This window comes from Amyelois transitella, chromosome 10 (genome assembly GCF_032362555.1).
Source record: "Amyelois transitella isolate CPQ chromosome 10, ilAmyTran1.1, whole genome shotgun sequence".
Classification (NCBI taxonomy): Eukaryota; Metazoa; Arthropoda; class Insecta; order Lepidoptera; family Pyralidae; genus Amyelois; species Amyelois transitella.
This window is the reverse complement of record NC_083513.1, coordinates 1,327,609-1,355,277: the sequence shown is the minus strand read 5'-3', so window position 1 is coordinate 1,355,277 and position 27,669 is coordinate 1,327,609. Positions and strand designations below refer to the sequence as shown.

General features: G+C 36.0%; 3 protein-coding genes across 4 annotated transcripts; 1 reads left to right on the top strand and 2 right to left on the bottom strand.

The window, feature by feature from the left end:
- The first annotated feature begins 397 nt into the window (after positions 1–397).
- Positions 398–11,718, top strand: LOC106136748 (FK506-binding protein 59). 2 transcript variants are annotated; one of them, XM_060946167.1, is made up of 9 exons: positions 398–739; positions 1,274–1,416; positions 2,951–3,074; positions 4,191–4,373; positions 4,895–5,107; positions 7,743–7,840; positions 8,568–8,741; positions 9,871–9,981; positions 10,626–11,718. In XM_060946167.1, exons 1-9 carry the CDS (start codon positions 538–540, stop codon positions 10,800–10,802), a joined length of 1,425 nt encoding a protein of 474 aa, XP_060802150.1. In that variant the 5' UTR covers positions 398–537; the 3' UTR covers positions 10,803–11,718. The 2 variants fall into 2 exon arrangements, with proteins under 2 accessions (XP_060802150.1, XP_060802151.1); XM_060946168.1 differs by having other exon boundaries at positions 9,871–9,988; positions 10,626–10,784.
- A 396-nt stretch (positions 11,719–12,114) lies between these two features.
- LOC106136747 (mitochondrial protein C2orf69 homolog) lies at positions 12,115–27,644 on the bottom strand. The gene is made up of 10 exons (XM_060946307.1): positions 27,441–27,644; positions 24,778–24,935; positions 24,082–24,209; positions 21,864–21,968; positions 20,675–20,783; positions 19,781–19,872; positions 17,774–17,929; positions 15,848–15,954; positions 15,067–15,179; positions 12,115–14,286 (listed from the first exon to the last, which is right to left on the bottom strand). The coding sequence occupies exons 2-10, from the start codon at positions 24,910–24,912 to the stop codon at positions 14,155–14,157; spliced, it is 1,077 nt and encodes a 358-aa protein (XP_060802290.1). The 5' UTR covers positions 24,913–24,935; positions 27,441–27,644; the 3' UTR covers positions 12,115–14,154.
- Positions 25,727–27,126, bottom strand: LOC106136788 (TWiK family of potassium channels protein 7). The gene has a single exon (XM_013337434.2). The coding sequence runs from the start codon at positions 27,068–27,070 to the stop codon at positions 26,000–26,002; it is 1,071 nt and encodes a 356-aa protein (XP_013192888.1). The 5' UTR covers positions 27,071–27,126; the 3' UTR covers positions 25,727–25,999.
- Positions 27,645–27,669: the final 25 nt, after the last annotated feature.

Genomic DNA, 27,669 nt, shown 5'->3' with positions numbered 1-27,669 from the left:
AACTAATTTTATGTGGTTATAATGTGGAAATAAAGACAACTATAGATCGCGCAAGTGTTTTTGTTGAATGTTGTAACTAAAGGTCTAATAAAGTAAAATGAAATTAATTTATTTGCTATAATATGGTGTTATAATATTCAATACATATCTAGCTTTGACTGTACAAAAGTATTTTATTAACTTCAAAGCAAATATTCCTATATTTTCATCAAATACTGAAACAAGTCGCGCGCTTCATTTTTCGTTCAAATCCGCCGCAGTTCTAGCGTCTCGGTAGTACGGGCGCATAGCATCTGAGAGGTTAAACGTTGATGATGAAAATGTATCTTTTATTCTCTGGCAACTCATGAGGATGTGGTAATAAATTATTACTGTTGCTTGGCAACACCGCAATGACATTGACAGTTTTTGATTGACCGGCGGCGTGCGGAAGGCGTACGTTCGAGTTTTCGAGAAAAATTGTTTCGTCCATGCGTGATATTCCCATTTTCTTCTAGTAACTGCTTTGTCGCACTAATTTAAAGATAAATAATCAAAATGACCGTGGATCAAGGAGTAGACATCACAGAGGCTGGGGACCGTGGTGTGTTGAAGCGTATTATCAAAGAGGGCGAAGGCACCGATACTCCGAACCCTGGGTGCCAAGTGACCGTCCACTACACGGGCACATTGCTGGATGGCACGAAGTTTGACTCCAGCAAGGACAGGAACGAACCTTTCGAATTCCAACTTGGCAAAGGTATGCTAAATCAAACTACTTTTCAAAAAACTTTGAATCACTTAGGTAGGTACCATATTTTTGTGCTGCAATTAGAATTCAAATTGGAATTTGAATGGTATCAGCATCTGATATAACAAAAGATCAGCATCTGTTATCTATTGGGTAGTATATGTTTTTTAAAATCTTATTGAAAGGATTTTTTTTTTAATTATGAAAACTATTAACTAGTGACGAAATACAGGAATTATTACAAGTTCACAAGTCAATGGTTGACCTCAACTTATTTGAATTTGTAATTTATGATAACTTTTTCAATGTTTTGGAATGCATCAGTATGCATAAAAAACCTTAAATTTTTTAATTAGTAGCTACTTTTTAAAGAGCCTTATTGGCTAGTGTACTTTAAAAATAATAAAAAAAAATCTCTAACTTTTATCCCATTATGCCAACCTCTTAGTACAAATTCAGAGGGGAAGGCTTCCTACACTATTGGTTTATGTTTATCAATAATAATGATAGAAACTTAAACTTGTAGCATTATCATTTGTCCAGGTGTGGTGATCAAAGCATGGGACATCGGCATAGCGACAATGAAGAAGGGAGAGGTGTGTGTCCTGACCTGTGCCCCGGAATATGCATATGGAGCTGCGGGAAGTCCCCCCAAGATTCCCCCAATGGCTACTCTTCAGTTTGAAGTGAGTAATGAAGTATATATGTGGGATTGACGAAAGTAAAACAGTGCGGAATTATATTGTAAATCTTCTTATTTTATTAGACTTCTTCAGAACACATCATTTAACGTCTTACATCATTCTATCATATAATGTTGCCAACACAAAAATAAGTAAGAGGTCAACTAACAAAAAGGATTTTAATAAAAGCAATAAGCAAAACTCCCAGATATATACACAGGACGTGAGATAACCTTCATATTCAGGCAACTGAATGTGTAACCATGATCGAGCCAATACAGGTTAGGTTCTCTTGCAAAGGTTGCTGAGATCAGATTAGATTCGGTTCATGTAAAAACCGGACTAACCCAATCTTGGATCCATGGTCAAAGGCATACCAGAGGCTCCTTTCCAGAACGGTGAGGATGCAACTGGGACAATAGCCAGGAGGAAGCAAACTTACTTTGAGGCTAGCTCAATCTGTGTTATTTGTTCCATATAGTCTCGAGAAGACTGAAATGCCCACTAGCCTATCCCCTAAAAGAAGAAATTGTCCTATAATTTCTATCTTAAATTTGTTTGTGCCAAGCGGTTTCTGGCGCCTTAGAATAGGACCACACCATATCTTAACCTTAATCGCCTTTTACGACATCCATGGAAAAGTTTTATGAATCTGGGCTAGCAACATGTCACTATTTCAATCTCGAGTCCATTATTGAGCCATATAGCTAAACCCGGCATGTCATTTCTTCGGGACTGTTGGCTCTGCCTACCACGCAAGGGATATAGACATAATGTTCAGATACTTTGTGGTTTTGTGGTTTACTGAACCCACTGAACTTCCTTTCCTCACATACTTTGTATTTCCTTTTTTTGATATCAGAGTATATTGATAAAAACATAACAATGTTATAACATACCTATTGATTATTTTAGTTGAGTTCTAGTTTTGGTTGAGTAGAATAGATTTTTTTGATATGGTTACATATGTATTTATTTATAAATGTACTAGCTGTGACTGCGACTCCGTCCGCGTCGAATAGTTATTTTGGGCATCATTGAAGCCCTTAAGGGTTAATCATTTTCCCTGGTTTTTTCACATTTTCCATTATTTCTTCGCTCCTTATAGTTGCAGCGTGATGTTTTATAGCCTAAAGCCTTACTTGATAAATAGTCTATTCAACACAAAAATAATTTTTCAATTCGAACCAGTAGTTCCTGAGATTAGCGCGTTCAAACTAACAAACAAAGTCTTCAGCTTTATAATATTAGTATAGATATCCTATCCTACTACTATTATAAAGGCGAAAGTTTGTATGGATGTATGGATGTTTGTTACTCTTTCACGCAAAAACTACTGAACCGATTACCATGAAATTTGGTATGTAGGTAGCTGAAGACCCAGAATAACACATAGGCTACTTTTTATCCCAGAGTTCCCGCGGGATTGATAGGGTTTCCATGCGGACGAAGTCGCGGGCGGCCTCTAGTAAGTAATAATGGAGTATCTTTAATAAAAATTATGAGATTTGTTTTTAAAATTTTCACATCTTTGCAGGTAGAAATGATAGACTGGAAGGTGGAAGACCTTAGTCCTGGGAAGAACAAGGGCATATTGAGGCATATCATCGAGCAGGGCGCCGCCGAGTACGAGAGCCCTAACGACGGTTCCCTTGTCACAGGTGAGAGGTTAGAAATTAGTCGAAGAATCAATAAAATTAATAAATATGTGAGTAATTACTTTTTGCCCAGAATTTGCTTCCGTGGCAATGTTTAATAAAAAAATTAAGACTTGTATAATTAATCTAGCTCTTTACTGAAATTGCTTGAAACTGGTTTAGTAGTAGTTTATTTTTACAAAAAAAAAATGTTTAAAATTTTCTCATATTTAGTTATGCCTATTTGGCTACAATTAAGATACTTTTAATTATACATTTGTAATTTTGTTAAATTAGGAAATTTTAGTAAAAAAAAAACTTTCATCTCACCTCAATCACATTTACATCAATCAAAGATATTTCTGCTTCCATAACTTGTGTAAAAGGATACCCCGATTTTATAATATTTTATGTACGTATATATGTTTTTGCCGTGTGGTTCCCGGCCTTTACGAATAGGACTACTCCATTTTTGTGCCGTGGATTTCGTAAAACTCTTGTTGGCGATGGGCTAGCGACCTTACACTATTTGAATGACAATTCCATTCATAAAGACACACAGCTGAACGTGGCGTTTCAGTCTTTTCAAGACTGTTGGGTCTGTCTGCCCCGCAAGGGATATAGACGTGACTGTATGTGTGTATTTTGCATTAAGGTGTAGAATCTCATCACAAGGCCTATTAAGGTGTTAAGAACATCATATTACTTACACAAACTAGTTTATTTATGCTTTCTAGTTGAGAACAATATGTATATGTATTTGTGAAAAGGATTGCGGTTAGCGGCGACTTATAACAATGCTGTTTGTGGTCCATCACGACCATGTAAATAGTATTTATGAAATCTACAACTAGAAAATGTACATATTCAGCTGCTTGGCTTAATTGATAGTATTGAGATTCAAATTTTTATTTTTTGTATTTGTATCTTGCCAAACGCAGCAATCTGATCAGGAGCATTTAGCTGTTGGTTAAGCTACGGAGACTCCCATTGACTTTTTCCATCATCAGTTAACAAATCTGGTTTGGAGGTCTATTTAGGTATAACTTTGATCCTCTTCAATCTTTTAAACATCTAATTGAACACATCCAGTGCCCATAGATAGATTCAAATGAATAACATCATGTTTTTATTTTTCAGTCGAGCTGGAAGGCAAGCTGTTGCCAGACGGGAAAGTGTTTGACACGAGAACGGTCACATTCTCCATCGGCGAGGGCAGCGAGAGCAACGTCTGCGAGGGCGTCGAGCGCGCCCTGGAGAAGTTCCAGAAGGGGGAGAAGTCCAGGCTCACCATACAGCCGAAGTATGCCTTCAAGTCCGAAGGTGAGATGAGGAAAAACCGAGTGGCCGAGTGCTAGTCGGATTACGTATCATTATGTATAAAAAAAGTGCCGTGCGGTTCCCAGCACTGATACCAAAATGAATACGACCACTGAGGGATAGGCTTATAAACTTGGGATTATTTTTTTGGTGATGGGCTAGCAACCTGTCACTATTTGAATCTCAATTCTATCGTTAAGCCAAATAGCTGAAAGTGGCGTATCAGACTTTTCAAAACTTGGCTCTGTCTACCCCACAAGGGATATAGACGTATGAATGTATCTAAAAAAAATTGCGTTCGTTATATGGGATAATATTTTTTACCAACTTACCCTTACCAAACTTACCTAATCAGGATTTCTTCAAAATTTTATTACTTTAATTATAAGAAGTAAGTAGGTATGCAGAGATTGTAGCAAGTGGATAGATGTAGTCTGCCTACCCCTCCGGGCAAAAGCGTAATTTTATGTATGTATTTTAATGAAACAAGGCACAAAAGAAACCATTAATCTTTCCAATGACAGGTAACGCTGACCTGGGCGTGCCACCGAACACTCCGGTGGAGTACATTGTGAAGCTGGTGAGCTTCGAAAAGGCCAAGGAGACGTGGTCCATGGACGGCTCCGAGAAGCTGGACCAAGCGAGGATATTCAAAGAGAAGGGAACCAATTACTTCAAGGCGAACAAGTACCAGTTGGCCATTAAGATGTACAAGAGGATCGTACCGCTGATTTCTGGTTAGTTGATTTTTAAATAAAGACTTTTTTTTTTTTTTTTGTCTCACGAAAGTAATTTTGTAATCTTATTGTAGCTGATGATAACTTTGTATGAAGGTATTAAAATTTGGAGTTAATGAAAATAGAAATTTATAGCCAGTGATAAGCTTTCTTATTGTTAAATTAGTACTGTCAAATTAATACCCGAATTCCGAAATCCGTTGAAAACTTCTTTTTGTCACGTTTGAAGACAACTTTTTACTACGCTTTTATTAGCTTGGGTTGTATGTATGTATGTATGTATGTATGTATGTATGTATGTAACGGAATCTTTGAGCTTAATTTTCACTGATTTCTAAACGTCTGATCAACTTGAAACTTTGCACACGTATCAAGGACCGATGACAATGCAATATTTTGATAAGAGTTTCTCATTATCCTTATTAAAACTGCCAGGATTAATAAATTCATTTTTAGATCCTTCGTATGAGAGTAAGAGAGACAGAGATAGCACCAGTGCCAGTAATCTCCATACAAGAAACCAAGAAGTTCTGACGTATAAGGAGTCCAAAAAGAGATGTAATATATTTCCATATAATGTTACTATTAACCTGAGGCTTTTTTATTTCATCGCATCGCTCCATTTAGAATTACCATTAGAAACAATAGTAGAATTAGTAGAATATTTTAAAACAATAAAAAATATATAAGTAATAAAACAAAAGTAATAAATGAAAATTGAACAACTAAATTTACAACAATACAAGAATAAAGTTACTACCTACAGAACTTTGCGATATTTAATACGTATTTAACATATTAATGCGATTCTTGAATTAACATTATGTAACTTTTGCATATTTATAATAGCAACACTGTAATACTCGCTTGGAAAATGAGTGACAGTTTGTTTATTTATGTAAAATAAGTTTTGCAGTAAGTTTTGAATTCGATTCTAACACCTGTAAACTTTCTTTCTGTTTTTTTACCGGTGCCTGTGTATTTACCTATTTGCACTTTGTTTTGTGCTGATAACTTGTCGTTATTTGGAGTTTGGAATCTTCCGTTGAGTCGAGCTTTGTTCTTCCGGATATTCGTGTGATTTTATCATCTGAGATTGGACTCTGACTGTGTTCACTGTGTTGTGCAGATATTTTGAGATAGGACTCCTGTAAAAAGTACCTGATTATTTGAGATAGGAGTCCCAAGTTTGTGTTTGTTTTTGTGAAAGACAGATTTTACTACAAAAGTGCCACGATGTCTTCAGATAAACATTGTTGCGTTCCTGGTTGTAAAGGCAGTGGAGGTATGTTTGAAATATTTTTGTTCCTGTATCAATCTGCCTCTTAATCTTGTGGTTTGATTCCTGGCAAGGCCACAATCGAAAATTGTTATGTTTGCTGGATAGTCAAAAATATTATTAACAGTGATTTATCACTATAAAATTCTTTTCAACTGGGTTTAACAATCATCATACATACATGCATACATATAATCACGTCTATATCCCTTGCGGGGTAGACAGAGCCAACAGTCTTGTAAAGACTGATAGGCCACCTTCAGCTATTGGGCTTTAAGATAGAATTGAGATTCAAATAGTGACAGGTTGCTAGCCCATCGCCTAAAAAAGAATCATGATGATGAGAATATTATGAGATTTAATCCAATCAGGCCACATATAACTTTAAGAAAGTTAGTTGTGAAAACCTCCGGCGATGGGCGCATGGTTGCGAAAGTCATTTCTAGTAAGATAGTTTACAGCGTAGTAGAAGTAGTAGGAAGTTAACACTTCTACCAAAAAATAATTGTATAAAAAAACTAAAAAACTAGGCGTTTTATTGCTAATCAAACAAAAAAATAGAAAATAAATAATAGTTTAAAAAAAACTAAAAAACTACGCTTTATTGCTAATCAAACTAAAAAATAGAAAATAAAATTTAAAGACAAAGGAATTATAAAACAGTAGTAGCAAGTCGAACAATCGGTTATAGTCAATTACCTCCGATTAAAATTATAACAAAATTAAATTTATAAACAAAACAATTTAAATCAGAGTAAAAAGCGTGGGGTGCATTTTACTTCATTTTCATAACTCTCTTGTCATAAATATATGCTAATAGAATGATTTTAATATTTACTACATCAGGCACCCCACGCTTTTTACTCAGATTTCAATTGTTTTGTTTATAAATTTAATTTTGTTATAATTTTAATCGGAGGTAATTGACTATAACCGATTGTTCGACTTGCTACTACTGTTTTATAATTCCTTTGTCTTTAAATTTTATTTTCTATTTTTTAGTTTGATTAGCAATAAAGCGTAGTTTTTTAGTTTTTTTTTTTTAATATTATTATTTAATTGCCAGATTCATTCTGTGGAAATTTTCCAAAATGAAGCATATGTTTTACCTCTGAATTTTTGATCCAATTATTTCTTTTGTAACACATTTTTTTTTCATTAATCATGAGTTCACGAATATAGTTCCCCAAAACTTATTTTCATTTGTATTTTTGAAATAGGATAAAAGGTATCGCTTAATGACGTCAACATAACGTAAATATTCCTACTACCAATTCTAACGTAGAAGGAGCGGCGGTTAAAAACTACACTGCAACATTTTTCGCCGGACGCCAATTTCTTATTATATATTTTCAGACATGCCAGAAGACTCCAGCGAAACAGAAGAGAACAAGCAACAAGCCAAAGAGCTGCTGATATCAGCGCATTTGAACCTGGCCCTAGTCTACCTCAAGGTACAGAATTTATTTTTCAATAGTCATACTTTACATACATACATATGGTCACGTCTTTATCTCTTGCGGGGTAGACAGAGCCAACAGTCTTGAAAAGACTGAATGGCCGTGTTCAGCTATTTGGCTTAATGATAGAATTGAGATTCAAATAGTGACAGGTTGCTAACCCATCGCCTAAAAAAATCCTAAGTTTGTAAGCCTATCCCTTAGTCGCCTTTTACAACATCCATAGGAACGAGATGGAGTGGTCCTCTTCTTTTTTGTATTGGTGGCGGGAACCACACGACATACTTTATCAGAACTATTAAAGTGTTTTTGCCACAACAGGTAAAAACAAATATCTTTATTGGATACTAGCTTTTGCCTATGACTCCATCTGTGAAACTAATTTTAGAACATAGATACATACAGTTACGTCCATATTCCTTGCGGGGTAGACAAAGCCAGCAATCTTGTAAAAACCGATAGGCCACGTTTAGCTGTTTGACTTAATGATGGAATCGAGATTCAAATAGCGACAGGTTGCTAGCCCATCGCTTAAAAGAAGCATTCCAAGTTATAATAAGCCTATTACGGATAGCCTTCGTCGCCTTTTACAACATACACAGGAACGAGATGGAGTGGTCCTATTCTTTTTTTGTTATTGGTGCCGGGAACCACACGGCATAGCTATAAAATTGTTGTTATATTAAATTCTATTTTAGTATAAAATGTATTTTGACTGCAGGTAACCCCACCGCACCACTTCGAGGCCAAAGACAACGCGTCGAAAGCCCTAAAGTTGGAGCCCCGCAACGTGAAGGGGCTGTTCCGGCGCGGGCTGGCGCTGCTCGGCCTCGGGGACGCTGAACTCGCCCTTCAAGACTTCCAGGCGGTGGCGCAGGCCGAGCCGCAGAATAAGGTGAGGTCTATTGTCTAGAATATAAAGTTAGGTCTTGTATGACATGACAGGTGTAGTTACAGGAATAGAAAAGGGCATGTTAAGATGGTTCGGTCATGTGTAGGGTTGCCATCTCTTAAATTTGGAAAACCGGACAAGACGCGTGAAAACCCCGGATTTAGAGTCCGAAAGCCGGACATGTCAACAAGGTCTTTTAAACATATACAATGCATTAAAAGACATTTGAAAATGTCATAAATCACCTTTTTTATTTATTATTTTTTTAAAACCCGGTCTACAAATGAAACCTTCCCCGGACGCTCCCCGGATGCCCTCTAAACTAGGACAAATCCGGGGAAACCCGGACGGATGGCAACCCTAGTCATGTGGAGAGGATGAATGAAAGCAGGTTGACTAAGCAGATATACAAGGAGAGTGTGGAGGGAAAGGTCGGAGTGGGAAGACCTACACGAACGTATCTTGATTAAGTTAAGGACGTCCTGGTAAAGGGTCAGGTCAAAAGTACCCGAAACCGCCGAGCTTGAATGAAGAGAGTTGTGAATGTGGATGAAGCGAAGGAAGTATGCAGAGATCGTGGCAAGTGGAATCGTGAGTTTATGTATGTATGTAAAGAAAAAGAAAAAATGTTTATTTGGTACATAATAATAAAAATCAAGAACAGAAACCTTAATCTATAACAACTTTTGTACCAAAATGCTGTGACGTGTGGTTCCCGGTACCTTAGGATAGGAACACTGCACATCTTACCCATGTATGTCGTAAAATGCGACTAAGGGATAGGCTTCAAACACTTACGTTAGCAATCTGTCACTATTTGAACCTCAATTGTATCAATAAGCCTAACAGCTAAACGGGGCCTATCATTTTCAAGAATGTTGGCTCTGTCTACCCCGCAAGGGATTGATTGTGAAACCAAAAGATTTGACAATTATTAAGCGATATGAAGTATCCTATGATAATGAATAAAAATTTTGAATTTGAATAGAAAATTTATAATACGTAGACAGGGTGCGGTATTTATTATGTAGACGTGATTAAAATGTACATATTATACATTAATGTATGTTCATTATCAAAGTTTCACTTGTGTGCATACATATTTTTATAACAAATTATATTGTTATTTCAGGCGGCCGCCAACCAGATTATAGTTTGCCGGGCTACGATCCAAAAACAACAACAGCGCGAGAAACAATTGTACGCGAACATGTTCGACAAGTTCGCCAAGAAGGACACGGAGGTAACAGGTTCGCATGCCTTTGTAGCTTTTCAGTAGGCTCTGTCTATTCCATTAGGGGGTTAGACGTGACACATAGATTTTTCAGGATGATTTAGAATGTACCTATATGGGTGTAGCTTAACAGTAGTATCTAAATTTGTAATGGTGTTGGCCTTATGTTAGAAATCATTAGAAATTTACAAGAATTTTTGAATTGACAATAGTATAGTTTAATATTTGGGTGCGCATGCGCATAATATAAAATTTGCGTAATTGTAACTCAGTTACAAAACATAAAGTATAATGAGATGAGAGTTTAGGTTAGCCGTAGTCAATTTTATATGCAAGACGATTTTTGTCAGATTTTGACGCCCCTTCCGCCTCTATGTAACAAAAGCGAAGTACCTACCAATCATATCGTAAGTAGTTTAAAATTTTTAGAATTGAATTTTCAAGAATACTTTTGTTTTTTGTGTATACAAAAATAAGACACCCGACCAATAATTCTATGTAACGTACGTAATAATAATAAAAAATGGAACGGATAGAATGAATTATTAAACGAGAAACTATTATTCTCACTTAAAGTCTGGATATGTGCCACCAATAAATATCTTGAACTTGTCTGTACAAAACTTACCTAATTTTGTTGTATAATTCACCAGCTGGAGAAACAAAGAGCTAGACAGGAAGTGGACGTGATCGGCGAGAAGGTGGGCGAGTGGGGCGCGGGGGAGGGGGAGTGGACCGACCAGCAGCGAGACCGGAAACCCACGGAGTTCGAGAAGGAGAATCCGAACATCCTTATGTTGGACAAGAGCGGACAATTCGAGAATATGTGAACAAATGACGGTAGTTGAGAAAACGTTTGATCGAACATTCCCGGATAGGCTGTGTTCGTTTTTTGAAAGTCTAATGCCGTGTTTGTGACGAATTCGATATTCGAAAATAACTTACTGTATTCTTTTATAAGACGCCATGTCTTAGCTTTTGTTTCGTAATTTAAATGACAGATTTAGGTTATGGGCATTTCTAAAATGTGAAATAGACAATTTCTCTTTAATTTTATATGTTGGCTTATGTAAATTCATTTAAGTTTTACGATTGGCGCAAAAACACTATTTTTACTTACATTTTTATTTCAATTAAAAAATCGGCATTAGACATTACCTGAAAGTATTGTTATACTTAGCACGAATCTTATTTTATGATCATATTTAGTGTCTCCAAATATGTGCCTTTACAATAATATACAATAGCTGAAATATTTGCACGTTTTGTTTGTTCATTAACTATGGGAGCATGCTTTGTAAGATCATTGGTCGAATGTTCGTTCTTTTCCACGGATCTCCTTTACCAAAACTTAATGAATTTCTAATATTTAGGATTTTTCCTCTACAATATTTGTAGCTGTATGGCAATAATGTCATGTTTTTTTTTACTCTTACTCTGTATTCGATGAAATATTTTTAGTTAGTTCGTAGTTCCAAAATGTAATATTTTATCGTAACAAAACAAAATATGAAGTCTTATGGCCAAGGAATTGTGTTCGAATTTCAAATGTTGACATTCCTAATTTTTTTTACTTGTTTACAATTTTTTTGTAAGGCTATTTGAAAAAAATAAAATTTTAACCTTTGTGCTCGGTCGGTTTAAAACATTTCCTGAACAACGTGTAATAAATATGTTTTGTTTGCAGATTTCTTACATTTCTTGTATAAACCGTGATATGATTTTAAATAAATTGTTACAAGTCAACTACATTTCGTTTCATTTATTTAAAATACCCTTTATTTATTATTAAAATTGCCCATGAAAAAATTAATATATAGAAGATACATACATTACGAATATGTTGAGCAAAGGCGGACTTATCGCTAATCAATCTATCTTTGTAGAAAAAAATATGTGGTAAAAGCAATGGTTCCCGTGGGATTTGTGATTTATTTCATACTTATTATATTTATTACATACGACCGAACTCTGATTTTCAGCAAATCGTCCCTTTTTTTGGTGGCGTTTAATTCATTACTTTTTGTAGGTCACGCTTATCTCGTCACTTTTATGTTGATGGCATTTAATTCGTCGCTTTTTGTAGAAATTCGTCGCTAAATTCACGAGGGTAAAATTTAGTACATAAATTAAACACAAAAAACATGACATCCTCCAAGCGAATTTATTTACACTATACACTAAAACCAACAATTTAATTGATATTTAATCTATCACAATCATATTTTTATAATAAAAGCGTTACATTTATAGTACGTAACATACATTACACCGTAAAATTGAGAACACCTTTTGTATAACGTACATTAGTTTCTCATCTCATCTTCATTCAGTTTATAATTTACTAGTCAAGTTATAAACTTAGTGCTTACAATTTTACGACGATTTATTGATAACTTTTACGCTATTCAAAGATTTTGAGGCATTAAAGATAAGAGGGAAAATTTTATTGTTTACCTTTTTCTTAATAAATGTGTATATAAAACTCATAGTAAATAAACCTACAGTAACTTTCTTTATTTACGTTATTAAGTGTTAAAAAAGGTAAAAAAAAAATATTGATAAATAAATTTATCCACACTTATAATGAGAAAAGATTTGTATGATTGTAACAACTAAAAAACTTTTCGATTGGTTTTCACAAAACTTGGCACAGATATACATATAAAAGACCGTCTTCAACATAGGATAGTTTTATTCTGGAACTTCCCACAGAAGCGAAGCCACGTGCAAAAGCAGTAATTCTATAGTTCACAAAACTTAATATAGGTACGTCTTTTAATAATAATATTTCAAAATAAATTTATAGTCACGAGAAGACAAAATTAAAGAACAGATGTCATATGGAATATTAAAAATATTTTATATTTTTTCAGTATTTAAAGATATGGATTTTAGAGACATTTAATCTAAAACAAATACGTAAATTATTACCGTTCTACGTTAAATTGCTAGATAATATTACAAGCGATTTAATAGGCTAGTAATCTGGGCTTATTATGTGGTATTCTAAATAAATGAGCGATCATAAGTGGCCATTTATAGCAATAATCGCTAAAGGTGCATACAGATAATGTATCATTTATAATATTCGTCTTTTTTTTAAACAAAATTATTTATTTGAAAATGTGAAATGATTCTTTTGAAAACTGTTCGTGAGTGTTAAACCTATTTAAATTGGACATTATTTAAACTTTACTATGGAAGTGTGGATTTTTCACTTTTTACATCAAACCTAACCATTAAGAGTACATTTTGACTAAGCATAAACTGGATTTTGAATCATTACTTACAATTTACGTGATAATAAATGCAGATTACGATTTTAATAATAATTTACCAAAAAATAGATTGCCTTTAGTTAAATAATATTTAGGCCAAATTTGAGGAAGTAATATTAACTATATATACATTTCTAACAAAATAGAATTAAAGCAATTTGTACATGTCAATTCAATGATCGCCCACGCTAGTATGGCTTGTTTGATATACTAAAAATATAATACTGTATCTTAAATCATTAAAATATGTCATAGCGTTTCACAACACAAATTCTTTTTTTCCTCCTGGCTTTAGTCCCGGTCACATCTTCACCTCTCTGGAGAGGAGACCGGAGTAGGACTTTCAATCCTGGATGACTTAGGTTTTACACGAAACGACTCCAATCGAACTTTACAACCTTTGTAAAAGCACCTAACCCATATTAGATCATAGTTACACATCCAGTTGCCTGAATGTGCAGATTTCCTCGCGATGTTTCCCATCACTGTAAGAGCGTTGGTTAGCACTCAAACTAACGTACAAAATTTGTTGCAGTAGTCAGACTCTCGCCTCTGAACCGAGCGGCCCGAGTTCGATCCCCGGTCTGGTCACGATGGAAAATATAAGAAAATATCCTTGGTCTTGAATGTATATCTATATATTATAATTAATATAAAATATAGTATCGTTGAGTTAGTTTCCCAAAACGTAAATCTCGAATAATCTTTGCAGCTCAATATATGATACGTCTCGCTACAAAAAAAAAGTGTATGTAACCACATCTTTACAATTTAACCTGTCACTGTCACACAAACCCATCCAGAAAATTATGCACACATACATACATACATATATTGTAGGACATAGACATTTCACGCTCCCGCACCTGATGCGGGTGGAAGCTAGTGATCATCACCACCACTACATATCATCATCATCATCGTCATGCGCTGTGCTGGCGTCGTTCTGGACTTGTTTGAACCTGGCGAGAACCTCGAAGTGCATCGCCAGAGATTGGGGGGTGCCCGGCTGGTCGTGCAAGTAACGATGCACCTGATAAATTAAAGGTTTACCTTTCAAAATTTAACATACATACATACATATATCCCTTGCGGGGTAGACAGAGCCAGCAGTGTTGAAAAGACTGATAGGCCACGTTCAGCTGTTTGGCTTAATGATAGAATTGAGATTCAAATAGTGACTAGGTTACTGGTAGACCATCGCCTATAAGAGGAATCCCAAGTTTATAAGCCTATCCTTTAGTCGCCTTTTACGACATCCATGGAAAAGATATGAATTGATTCTTTTTATAAATACTATAGGTATTAATCGTGCACATAACCTTTATTTTTATACACAGTGTCTAGTAAATCACATTTCAAATTCAAAGATATAGTGAATCATGAATACGCTTTACTTTATACAATACAACACCCATTGAATTATTTTTTTTTGATGCACACGATAATTATGACATGTGCAATTGTCTATTCAAGACTGTTGGCTTTGTCTACCCCGCAAGGGTTATAGACGTGATTATATGTATGTATGAATACATACATACCTATATATATATAGGTATTCATATATATATATATATATATATATATATATATATCTCAATTCAATCTCAATTTTATCTTAAAGCCAAATAGCTGAACGTGGCCGCTATCAGTCTTTTCAAGACTGTTGGCTCTGTCTACCCCGCAAGGGATATAGACGTGACCATATGTATATATGTATGTATGAATACCTATATGTATCTATGTAATTCCATCATAAAAACATACATCTGAACGCGGCCTTACATGCTTTCTAAAAAATGTGACAGACCTTGGCTCCAAGTTTCCTCAGCAGCGACGTGAACGCCTTCTCCTCGCGCCCGATCCAGGGGCGCGCCTCGTCCTGCACTTGGTACGGAGACACGTGGACGTACAGGTTCAAATCTGGTGGAGCGCACACAAATATCAAATCATACATAATAGAAAAAGAACCACTGAAGTCGGAAAGACTGAAAAGCCACCTTGAGCTTGATGGCTTAATGATGATGTTTTAATAGATGGTTGACCTTTTGTTTTTTTTTTGACACTTGATTGACTTTTTTGGTTGATTGATTTGACATTCCCACGAGAAAGAATCCCCACGCTGAAGCTTGTATTTAATATTCGTATTAAAATCATCAGTTTTGTACATATGTCCACGATTTAGATTTACGAGATCTATATTTGAAAAATTTACGTCCGGTGAAAATGTTGCAGTGTAGTTTGTTTCGCCGCTTCTCGCACACATGCGCTTCGGAAGCGGTAGTGAATATAATTAGATTACATTGATGCAACGTCAATAAGTGATACCTTGTATCCAATTTTGAAAATAAATCTACATACATACGAGATCGTACATATCTACACATCGTACATAGGTATGTACGATGTGTAGTATATATGTAGTAGTATAGTACTATATGTAGGTACATATAGTCACTTCTATATCCCTTGCGGGGTAGACAAGAGCAAACAGTCTTGAAAAGACTGATAGGCCACGTTCAGCTTTTGTGGCTTGATGATAGAATTAATAATTAAGAAAATAAATCTATTCTATCTGAGACAACACTCACTAAGCCTCGTCAGCGTCTCCAGCAGACTCCGGGAGGTGATCCAGGTGTTCTTCCCGCCAGCGTGGCCGCCGTCCAGCCAGAACATGTCCTCGATTCGGGATATGAATCTGTCAACAAGCACAAATTATTTTTACATACATTAATTCATCATTCGTGCCATGTGGTGTGGTTCCCGGCACCAATACAAAAAAGAATAGGACCACTCCATATCGTTCCCATGGATGTCGTAAAAGGCGAATAAGGGATAGGCTTACAGACTTGGGTTTCTTTTTAGGCGATTTAGGCTAGCGACCTGTCACTATTTGAATCTCAATTCTATCATTGAGCCAAATAGCTGAACGTGACCCTTCAGTCTTTTCAAGATTGTTGGCTCTGTCTACCCCGCAAGGGTTATAGACGTGACCATATGTATGGGACCAGATTGTGTCTTTCTAGGGGGAGCCCTAGGTTCACCGATAACCAAGTAGATAAATAAGGTTCTTATCACAAAAGCTTCGAGGTTATTGCCCGAACCGCAATTTTCGATTAAAGAGAATAACAAGTTTACATACAAAGTTATCTTGTAATCTATATCTACTTAATATTATAAAGCTGAAGAGTTTGTTTGTTTGATCTCAGGAACTACCGGTTCGAATTGAAATATATTATAAATACAATGAATATCCACGCATCATTGTATTTATAAATTTTATAAGTACAATGATGCGTGGTCACCGAGCGATTCGCTCTAGTCGCTCGGTGGCCACGGATCATTGTAACATGATTCGAAACATCCGAGATAATATAAAGGTACGTTACGTGCGCGTTTAATACCTGCAATAAATTTATTAATATTATCACGCAACACGAAAGTTTAAAATCAATAAAACTAAGACAAACAAACGAGAGAATTAAAAAAAAATATTTCTTAAATAGCAGTGCCCGCAACTTCGTCCGCGTGGAATAGTTATTTTGGCCATCATTGAAGCCCTCAAGGATGAATAATTTTCCTCGTTTTTTTTTTCACATTTTCTATTATTTCTTTGCTTCGTATTTTTGCAGCGTGATGTTATATAGCCTAAAAACTTCCTCGATAAATGGTCTATTCAACACAAAAATAATTTAATTTTTCAATTCGAACCAGTAATTCCTGAGATTAGCGCGTTCAAACAAACAAACAAACTCTTCAGCTTTATAATATTATTATAAATAGAGGCCGCCCGCGACTTCGTCCGCATGGAAACCCTATCAATCCCGCGGGAACTCTGGGATAAAAAGTAGCCTATGTGTTATTCTGGGTCTTCAGCTACCTACATACCAAATTTCATGATAATCGGTTCAGTAGTTTTTGCGTGAAAGAGTAACAAACATCCATACAAACTTTCGCCTTTATAACAGTAGTAGGATTATAGATATCTTTATATCTCTACTAGCTGTCCCGGCAAACGTTGTTTTGCCATATAAATCACTTTTAAGTAATTTCTAGTTAAAAAATAAATGTTAAGTGTGGACAACCCTTAACACTTAGGGGTATGAAAAATAGATGTTAGCCGATTCTCAGACCTACTGAACATGCATGCAAAATTTGGTTAAAATCGATAAAGTCGTTTCGGAGGAGTACGGAGACAAACATTGTGACACGAGAATTTTATATATAAGAGATAAGGAAGGAAACATTAAAAAATAAAAGAAAAATCTTTTATTATGGGCACCCGTGCAAAGTCCCGGACATATTCTACGTAATCAATTAATAAACCAGGGTGTGCAACAAATACAAATACTTTATTTGCTATAAATGCGGTGCAATTATAGGTGTTACAAAGCATATACTCGTACATTTCGCGCATTTAACCAGTCATGGCATGCAAAAATACAGAAAATTTAAATTAAATGAAAATTAAAATTGAAATGAAAACTGAAAAAAAAAACATCGGCTGCCCGACTGACCTGACAGCGTGCGCGTCCCCCGGCGTCAGTGTGTGCGTGTAATGGAACTCGTAGATGATCTGGTTGAGCACCACACAACCCTTGCTGAACCCCACCAGAGTCAGCCGACTCTCGTCTAAGGCTAGTTTGTCACGCCACCATAGAGGGTCTGGGTCTCTGCCAAAAAAAAAATTAATATAAATTAAAAAAATTGAATTCAGATCTTATAGGGGACAACTGTATGTATAAGTTCTAAATTCAAATCAATTCGAGACTTAGTATATTGTAGTAACTTTTTTTATTTCACATAACCACGCAGATGTCAAATTTGTATTGGCGCGAAAATATTTGAGCGCGCCATTTAAAGTCGCGAACTTAACTGTCCGCAGTCCGCTATTACGAGAGAGATAGCAGGAGACATTTAGTATTTTGGATTTTAATTTTAATGTGGTAAGGTCGTTATTTTAATGAGTTTTATTTTTGATAAGTCGGTAGGTCGCGCTATTCTGCGTGGTCGAATATTACTGTAATCGCCTACAAAAAAGTAAAAAAAAAATCACACGTGAAATTTACATAATTGTTGTAATGGAAGACACACATAAGTACATAACTCTAAAGAGGAACGTAATTAAAAATTTTGGAATAAATACATAAATAACCTCGAATCACCTTTTTTTGGGGATTAGTAGGTAAAACGCAATATAATTTTACTATTCTCGTCTGTCTCTTATAACAACAATATGACAAATAGTGCTGCTATAGGCTGTCGAAAAAATTCAAGAGTGGATTTCGAGGTGAACAATATTTTTCTTGTGGAATTTGCGTGCTTTTTACCTGAATTTGGCTAATAATGGTGAGCAAGATAGAGTCTATGGATAGCTTCCATACTGTTATGTTCTTTCGTGGGAAGGTACTTAAAACACTATGGTCGAGGTTAAGTTAACAGCAGACTCGTATCCAAGAATGTAAAAAGTAAATTTCTTTCTTAAACAAAAGCAACAACATTCTTCTTTCTCCCCCTCTCTTTTCTCTCGCTTTGAGATTAAAAGAGATTTGTATTGAATTAATTTTTTCCCCCCTCTTTTCTGCTATATAAAAGATTTCTTCTTCTTCCTGGCTTTAGTCCCGGTTGCATCCTCACCACTCTGGAGAGGAGCCCGGGGTTAGCCCTTAACCATGGATTCTAGATAATTATGTTAGGTTTTTAGACGTAGCTATAATCGATGCTATTATAATTACAGCTAGATTGAAGCGGTGATAGAAGAAACTAAATTTAGAAACAACAATTAAATAAAGTGTGAACTACAGACAATAGATTTTTAATGGTATACCAAGAGATAACATTTTTAGTAACTATTCCTGTTACGTTGATTACAGATAATATTCAAGGAAAACTCTTGGTTCTTATTCTTTTAGGGTTGCAACCGGTCACTATAACATAACATAAATAAATCTCGCCTCTTTCTCGGAATGGTAGGCAGAGACTACATTTTTCCACTTGCCACGTATCCCTGTAAACTGCTTTCGCTTCATCCACATTAATAATTCTGTTCATGCAAGCTCGTCGGTTTTGGGTATACTTGACCTGACCTTTTGCCAGAACGTCTCCGATTAGGTCAAAGTACGTTCGTTTAGGCCTTCCCACTCCATCAGTCTCATTCACAGTCCCTCTTATGAATCTCAATCCATCATGATTGATAATGATAATTCGTTAATCAATGTTTATAATGTAAATTCAAAAGACTATATTTTTGCATGGCAAAAAACAAATGTTAGAACTGTAGGTAATATGACTCATTCATTGCATAATAAATCATTCATTCATGTAAGCCATTCAGCTGAACGTTACCGTTCAGTCACGTGACTATTGACTCTGTTTTCCTCGTTCGGGATAAAGACGTTATAAAATGTATGTAAGTCAAAATCGGCCTTCAAACGATAGTTACCAAAAATAGAAATCTCTTTAAAATAATAAAAAATAAATCTCAATAAAATACCACAACATCCATTGGAACTAAACCTACTCACGGTTCGCACCCTGCCGCGCTGCTAGCCTGAGCCGCATCGTTTTTTGTCGAGCCGTTCGAGTTGCTCTGACCGACGCCGTGAATAGACGCATTCTATGTGTAACAAACCATAATCTTTGTTTAAAGTTTCTATTCATTATGTATTAAGTATACAATAAAATTGTATGGATATGGATGTCGTAGAAGACGACTATGGGATAGGCTTTTAAACTTGAGATTCTTTTTTGAGGCGATGGGATAACATCCTGTCGCTATTTTAATAACAGCTGAACGTGGCCTTTCAGTCTTTTCAAGACTGTTGGCTCTGTCTACCCCGCAAGGGCATATAGACGTGACCATATGTTTATGTATGTATGAGTCTACATGAGAACGTTAATTAAGGTTTCCGAAATGAGATATCTTTTATTTTGATATTCTATAATGAAATCATTACATATATACCTACATACGTTATACGTAAATTCTCCGTATTTTCTCTGTCTGTATATATGTATGTGCTAATCTCAGAAACTGTAGACGGATTTTGTTCCTGTTTAAATTGTTGGAAAGTTGGTTTTCTGCTGAAGGTGTTCATTATCTTCAAATGTTACCAGTACGAAGCCGGGGCGGGTCACTATCTATACTAATAAAGCTGAAGAGTTTGGTTGTTTGAACGCGCTAATCTCAGGAACTACTGGTTCGAATTGAATAATTCTTTTTGCGTTGAATAGACCATTTAGCGAGGCTTTAGGCTATATAACATCACGCTGTAACTTTGAGGAGCGAAGAAATAATGGTAAATGTGAAAAAAAAGGGGGTAATCCTTGAGGACTTCAATGATGCCTAAAATAACTATACCACGCGGACGAAGTCGCGGGCACAGCTAGTTACAGTATAATATGTATAGTATACTTACATGCAAGTCTTCTATGTCGATTTCCTCGGGTAAAGAGACTGACGTCAAAGCCTCCAAAAGTTCAGATGTGGGCATCGCTTTCAATCTACTGCTCACACCTTGAAGTAACCTGCGTGGTAAGGAAAATTTAATACATACATACATACATATGGTCACGTCTATATCCCTTGCGGGGCAGACAGAGCCAACAGGCTTGAAAAGACTGAATGGCCACGTTCAGCCATTTGGCTTAATGATAGAATTGAGATTCGAATAGTGACAGGTTGCTAGTTCATCGCCTAACTAAGAATCCCAAGTTTGTCAGCCTATTCCTTAGTCGCCTTTCACGACATCCATGGGAAAAAGATAGAGTGGTAATATTCTTTTTTGTATTGGTGCCGGCAACCACACGACACATTTAATAGAATAGAAAATCGGCCGAGTGCGAGTCGGATTAGTAGAATAGAATAGATTGATTTTCAAAATAGGATACAAGGTATCACTTATTGACGTCACATCACTTAAATCTAATTATATCTACTACCGCTTCCAAAGCGCATTAGTAGAGCGGCGGGACAAACTATACTGCAGCACTACTAATATTATAGTTTCATTTTATTTATATATTTATGTACATCATGAGAAAAAATAAAACTTAAAATAAAAAGAAATTCAGTACAAGGGCACTATTAAAGAAATTTCTTCCAGCAGGCCCACGACAGGAAAGTGTAAAGAAAGGCATTGGCTTGTGTACATAATTAATAATACATACACTTACTGATATTAATAAACCTAAAACATATTATCATAAAATAACAAATATCAAATAAATAAACATACATGTACTACAATATTAAACATTCATTCATTCAATTTCTTCATCATAATTGTATTTGACTATGGTTGAAACATTACATAGTATAAACCGAAGTCGCTTTACGAGTCTGTCCCTATGTCTGTAAGTATTTTTGTTATAACCGCGAATAATATACACCAATAGATGGCGTTAAGGCAGAACACAAAATAAAAATAAAACATGTATAATACTGTTTTATCGACTGTTGGCTAAACTGATATAATACTTTAACATTATGTCCTGTTTTATCGACTGTTAGCTAAACTGATATAATACTTTAACATTATGTGCTGTTTTATCGACAGTTTTACCACTAAGCGCAGACGCAGGTATCAGCTACTAAATAGAATATACCTTTCTAGATGGTGCAATGCGCTGTGTGTAGGCGTGTGGTCGGGCACGCCGGCGTTGTTGCTTGGCACGAAGTTGTCGTAACAACTGAAGCTTTTGTACTCTATCCTGTAATAAAACAGAATTATCTCTGTATGTAATCTGATTCAAATATATATTTCGTATAGTATAAAAGTATGTACATTCAGTCAGAAAAGTATCGGGAATGGATTATTTATTTATGGTTCCAAATTCAAATTTTTGTTTTTTTTGTTGTTGTTAGATTGGCACAACTGTTTTCCATTTTGGCGCGGAGTTTGAGTTGCATCTGTTGTTTACATTAAATACAGTGCTATTTTTAGTTATATCATATCTAGTGTGTATTGCTAATTTCATAATGGATAAAAACATCGAACAAAGAGTTTGTCTTAAATTTTGCATTGCCAATGGAATATCGTGTTCGGAGTCACTGAAAATGTTACAGAAGGCTTACGGTGAATCGACTTTATCAAAAACTCGTGCTTATGAGTGGTACAAAGCGTTCAAAAGCGGTCGAGATGTGATGGAAGATTTGCCTCGCTCTGGTAGGCCATCAACGTCTGCAACTGAAGTTAACATCGCAAAAGTGAAGGAAATAGTGACTGAAAATCCTCATTCAACTTTGAGAGAGATAGCCACCGAACTTTCTGTATCTCACGAGTCGATCCGTACCATTTTAACTAATAATTTGGGTATGAAACATGTTGCCGCTCGGCTAGTCCCAAAAGACCTGAATTTTTTTCAAAAACTCAATCGCATGAGAGTCGCTGAGGACATGCTAGAACGAGTCAATTCCGACCCAACATTCATGAAACGCATTGTTACTGGTGACGAGACGTGGGTTTACGAGTTTGACATGCAAACTAGTCAACAAGCTTCGGAGTGGCGCCTTCCAACTGAACCGAAACCGAAAAAACCACGCCAAAGTCGTTCAAAAGTCAAAGTCATGTTGACTGTTTTCTTTGACTATCGCGGTGTTGTGCACTCGGAATTCTTGCCGGAAGGTCAAACGGTAAATAAGGAATATTATTTGAGTGTTATGCGGCGTTTAAGAGAGCAAATCCGACGAAAAAGGCCAGATTTGTGGAAAGAAAATTCTTGGATTTTGCACCATGATAATGCACCTTCGCACAAGGCCATCATTGTGAACGAATTTTTAACCAAACACTCAACAAATACCATCGAGCAACCACCATATTCACCAGATATGGCTCCAGCCGACTTTTTTCTTTTTCCTAAACTCAAATTACCACTTCGTGGCACCCGTTTTCAATCGGTAGAAGACATAAAAGAGAATTCGCGGCGAGAACTGACCTCAATTCCGGAAACAGCGTTTAAAAAATGTTTTGATGATTGGATTATTCGTTGGCGTAAGTGTATCGTTTCTAAAGGAGCATATTTTGAAGGTGATAAAATAAATTTGGATGAATAACAAACAGTTTGTGTATTATTGATCTTTTCCCGCTACTTTCTTGATAGAGTAGTATATATTTAGTTACAGGTTTATACACTACAGGTCGCCGGCGACTTCGTCCGCGTGGAAACCTATAACGGAACAATAAATCCCGAGGGAATTTCTGGATAAAAAGTAGCCTATGTGTTATTTTGCGTCTTCAGCTACCTACATATTATATTTCATCGTAATCGGTTCAGTAGTATATGAAAAAAGTGCATCACACATCATACAAACACCCATACATACATTGTATACTCACAAACTTTCGCATTTATACATATTACTAGCGACCCGCCCCGGCTTCGCACGGGTGCAAAATTATAAATGTTTATATATAAATGTTTTTATTATACATAAAAACCTTCCTCTTGAATCACTCTACCTGTTACAAAAAACCGCATCAAAATCCGTTGCGTAATTTTAAAGATTTAAACATACAGACAAATAGACTAAAATAGCGACTTTGTTTTATACTATGTAGTGATTAGTAGGATAACAAATCAAAATAACCGAACATATTTATAACATAACATATAATCACGTCTATCCCTTGCGGGGTAAACAGAGCCAATAGTCTTAATGATAGAATTGAGATTCAAATGGTTGCTAGCCCATCGCTTTTTCCAAAGCTTAGTCACCTTTTACGACAACCATGGGAAAGAGACGGAGTGGTCCTATTCTTTTTTCCATTGGTACCGGGAACCACACGGCACTGTACAATAGGTTACAATACACCGAGAATCATACCTAGCTGGCCTAACAACTAATATGTGTTTGTTGGGAAAGTTGTGGGAGAGCATGCGCGCCGTGTTCTCCAGGTTCCACTTCAGGTAGTTACGATTGTCCCTGTGCGCTTGCATCACTTCTGGGTAATCCTGGAAACCAACCAATATTATTTATATATTTATATAAATTTACATACATACAAAATCACGCCTCTTTCCTGGAGGGGTAGGCAGAGACTACCTCTTTCCACTTGCCACGATTTCTGCATATTTCCTTCGCTTCATCCACATTTATAACTCTCTTCATGCAAGCTCGGTGGTTTCGGGTACTTTTGACATGACCCTTTATCAGGACGTCCTTAATTTGATCAAGACACGTTCGTCTAGGTCTTCCCACTCCAGCCTTTCCCTCCACACTCTCCCTGTATATCTGCTTAGTCAACCTGCTTTCATTCATCCTCTCCACATGACATGGTTATATGTATACTTAGTTATAAATAAATGGTATATATGGGCGCTAATAAATCATCTAAATCCACGCGAGCGTAGCTGCGGGTAAAACCTAGTAAAATCATAATTCCATCATCACCGTGGACTTTGTCAGGCATATGGGATGAAAAAATATAGGATATGGCTACAATAACCATCAGAGATGAAGGTGGTTCACCATCGCGATGTCATTATATTATAAAAATTATGAAATCCCTTGAAACATCACCTGAACGTCCCCGCCGAAGTAGACGAGCGTCTGCGCCTGAAGCGCCGTGTGCGGGCGCTCCGCCGCCGGCTGGAACAGCGTGTCGTTGAGGCGGCCCTCGTGCCCCAACACGCGCCGGAGACGCAGCGGCAGCATCCTTACTGACGCCAGATTATCATCTGATGAATAATTATGGTGAATAAATAACTAGATCGTGGTGGAAAGAGGTAGTCTCTGCCTACCCCTCCGGGAAAGAGGCGTGATTTTATGTATGTATAAATAACTATTGACTGCATTATAAAATGTTAAATATAAGAGTAATAATGTACATTCGTCCATAGTCTAGATTCAAGATCTACATATATATTTGTAAATTTATGTCTGGTGAAAATGCTGCAGTATAGTTTTTTCCGCCGCTTCTTCTACATCTGCACTTCGGAAGCGGTAGTAGATATACTTACATCTACACATATAGTCACGTCCATATCCCTTGCGAGGTAGACAGAGCCAACATTCTTGAGAAGACTGATAGGCCAAGTTTAGATGTTTGGCTTAATGATACGATTTTGTATACCTACTTAATTATACTCAAGTTATGTTGACGTAATTAACGATAAATCTACCTTGAATGGTACAAAATAAGAATTTTGTAAATAAATCTAATTATATTTTGTTTAAGTTTAAAAGATGTAGACTTTGCCAATCCCGTTGGGACTTGTCAATGTTTATCACTGTGAAAATAAATTTAAAGTTTATCACTGTGTGAAAATATATGTAACTGTATGAGTCTTATCGTCAATCCATAACTTATGTCAACATAAGGGGCAGGCGTAATCATATTTATGATTAAATTTAATCCTAACTTGGGTAAAATTAAGGGTAAAATAAAACAAAAACCTTAATTAAACTTTTTTTATTGATAATTTAACAAATATGTAATATACAACTTTATAATTAAACACTACAATGATTTTGTTACTTATAAACAGGCAGTTCTGATACCTTCTTTTCAAATAGAGTTAAAAACTATTTGGTTCTGTTCTATTAAGAACAACTTGGAAACAAAAAGTTCCCTAAGAAGCTTTGTATTTATAGTTATTATTTTGATTTTCTGTGAATAAACTTTACAGCAGTTCAACTCTGCCACACAAAGACAGAAATATTTTGGTATAAGTCACAGATTTTTATACCACAACTGTGTTAAAAAAAATCATCATCATTTCCTCGTGATTTTATCCAATTATCATTTCATGGTTCTATTTTGTTTATGATGATAATACTTGGTGTCGTTCATGCATATTGTTATCTTCAGAGTTATATCATCAAGGCAGTTCTTCAGATCCTGCCGTAGTTCCCGCACTTTCACTCGGACATCCTCACACATCAGATTATAGCACATAGCTACTAAACCCATCCCTAATAACACGTAAATAAAGTTTATAACCAACTTCAAGTGTGAACCTCCTGCTGAATCAGCAATGTTTGCACCGGGCACAAAGTCACCAAATCCAATCTTGCATAAACTGATCACACAGAAATACGTAGAGTCTAGATAGTTCCATTTCTCCCAAGCTCCAAACATTATCGTACCAGTGAGAATGTAAAAAGATATCACCCATAGACAAGCGGTAGATGGAACTGTAATTTTCCTTTTCGGTACAACCTCCCCATCTTCTACTGGAATGTCTTCCCGTCTGCTGCATTCGTGAGCAGTTATATAACACCATTTGAATGTCTGGGCTAACACTTTGCCCATATTACAGAAGTATAACACGTAAATTGGAATGCCGAAGCATGCATACGCAATTGTAACTATTTTGCCCCATACAGTCTTTGGTATAATATTTCCATAACCAATCATGGTGAAAACTGAAAGGGAATACATCAGAGCTGCCGGAAAAGACCAAATATCTTCAGCGGATCTTCCGTTATAACCAGTGTGAACAGCTGCAGTGATGTTATTTTGAAACACTTTCAAAACTTTATTGACGCTATTCTCCCAAATAGTTTGGTTGAAAATGTTTTCTGAAATTGTTATATTCCATAGTTTCTCGGCACAATTTCGTCTCCATTGCTTCACGTCTTGCAGCTGTTCGTCAGGGTTGTCCTTCTCGATGTGCATGAAGCCGGCAGCACCCAATATTGCATAGCAAACAACTAGAGCACCAACACCCACTTGTGTAAACATGAAAGCTATGAATTTTCTAAAGCAATCCTTTATCTTCTCTCTTGGATCACTGCCTAGTGTGGAGGTGGAGTCCCTGCTCCTCATGGACTCATGGAAGCTCGAGTGGAGGGGATGATGTCGATCCATTGTATTTTGTGGTGATTTTAAGTAAAATATTCGTGATACCTCCGTCGCACGCTGACGCTGACTATTTCGGGACGCCAGTTGGCGAGCCGCCAAAAAAATGTTTGATTACAAAACATTGCAAAGTGTAAGATAATTCTGCAGTTTGCGTTATTCCTTTGCGGGATCGTTTCAAAGCAATAATATTCACGGTTAAAATATTAATTGTTTTACGAATAATTACGAGGAAACTATTTATATATAAGGCTGCTAATATTATTATATTCTAGTTATTAAATTAGTGGTTTTAAATTTGATTCAATAATAAGAATTAATTTCTTAGTAAATGAGGAACAAATTGTAACAAAATATTTTATTTATTAGATGCACTTACCATATACATAAACTTAATGATATTCAAGCACAACAATATTGAATATGTTTTAATAATATGGTCTTCCCCTGTAATGCATTCTTCATAAAAATATGTAGGAACCGTTTCAAAATCCAAATGAATTTCGGATTAAATTAATCACATGAATAAAATATAGATTTTCACAAAAACACAAAAATACCGAGTAAAGTGGTCATCCATCAAATGAGACACTATTTAACCGAAATGA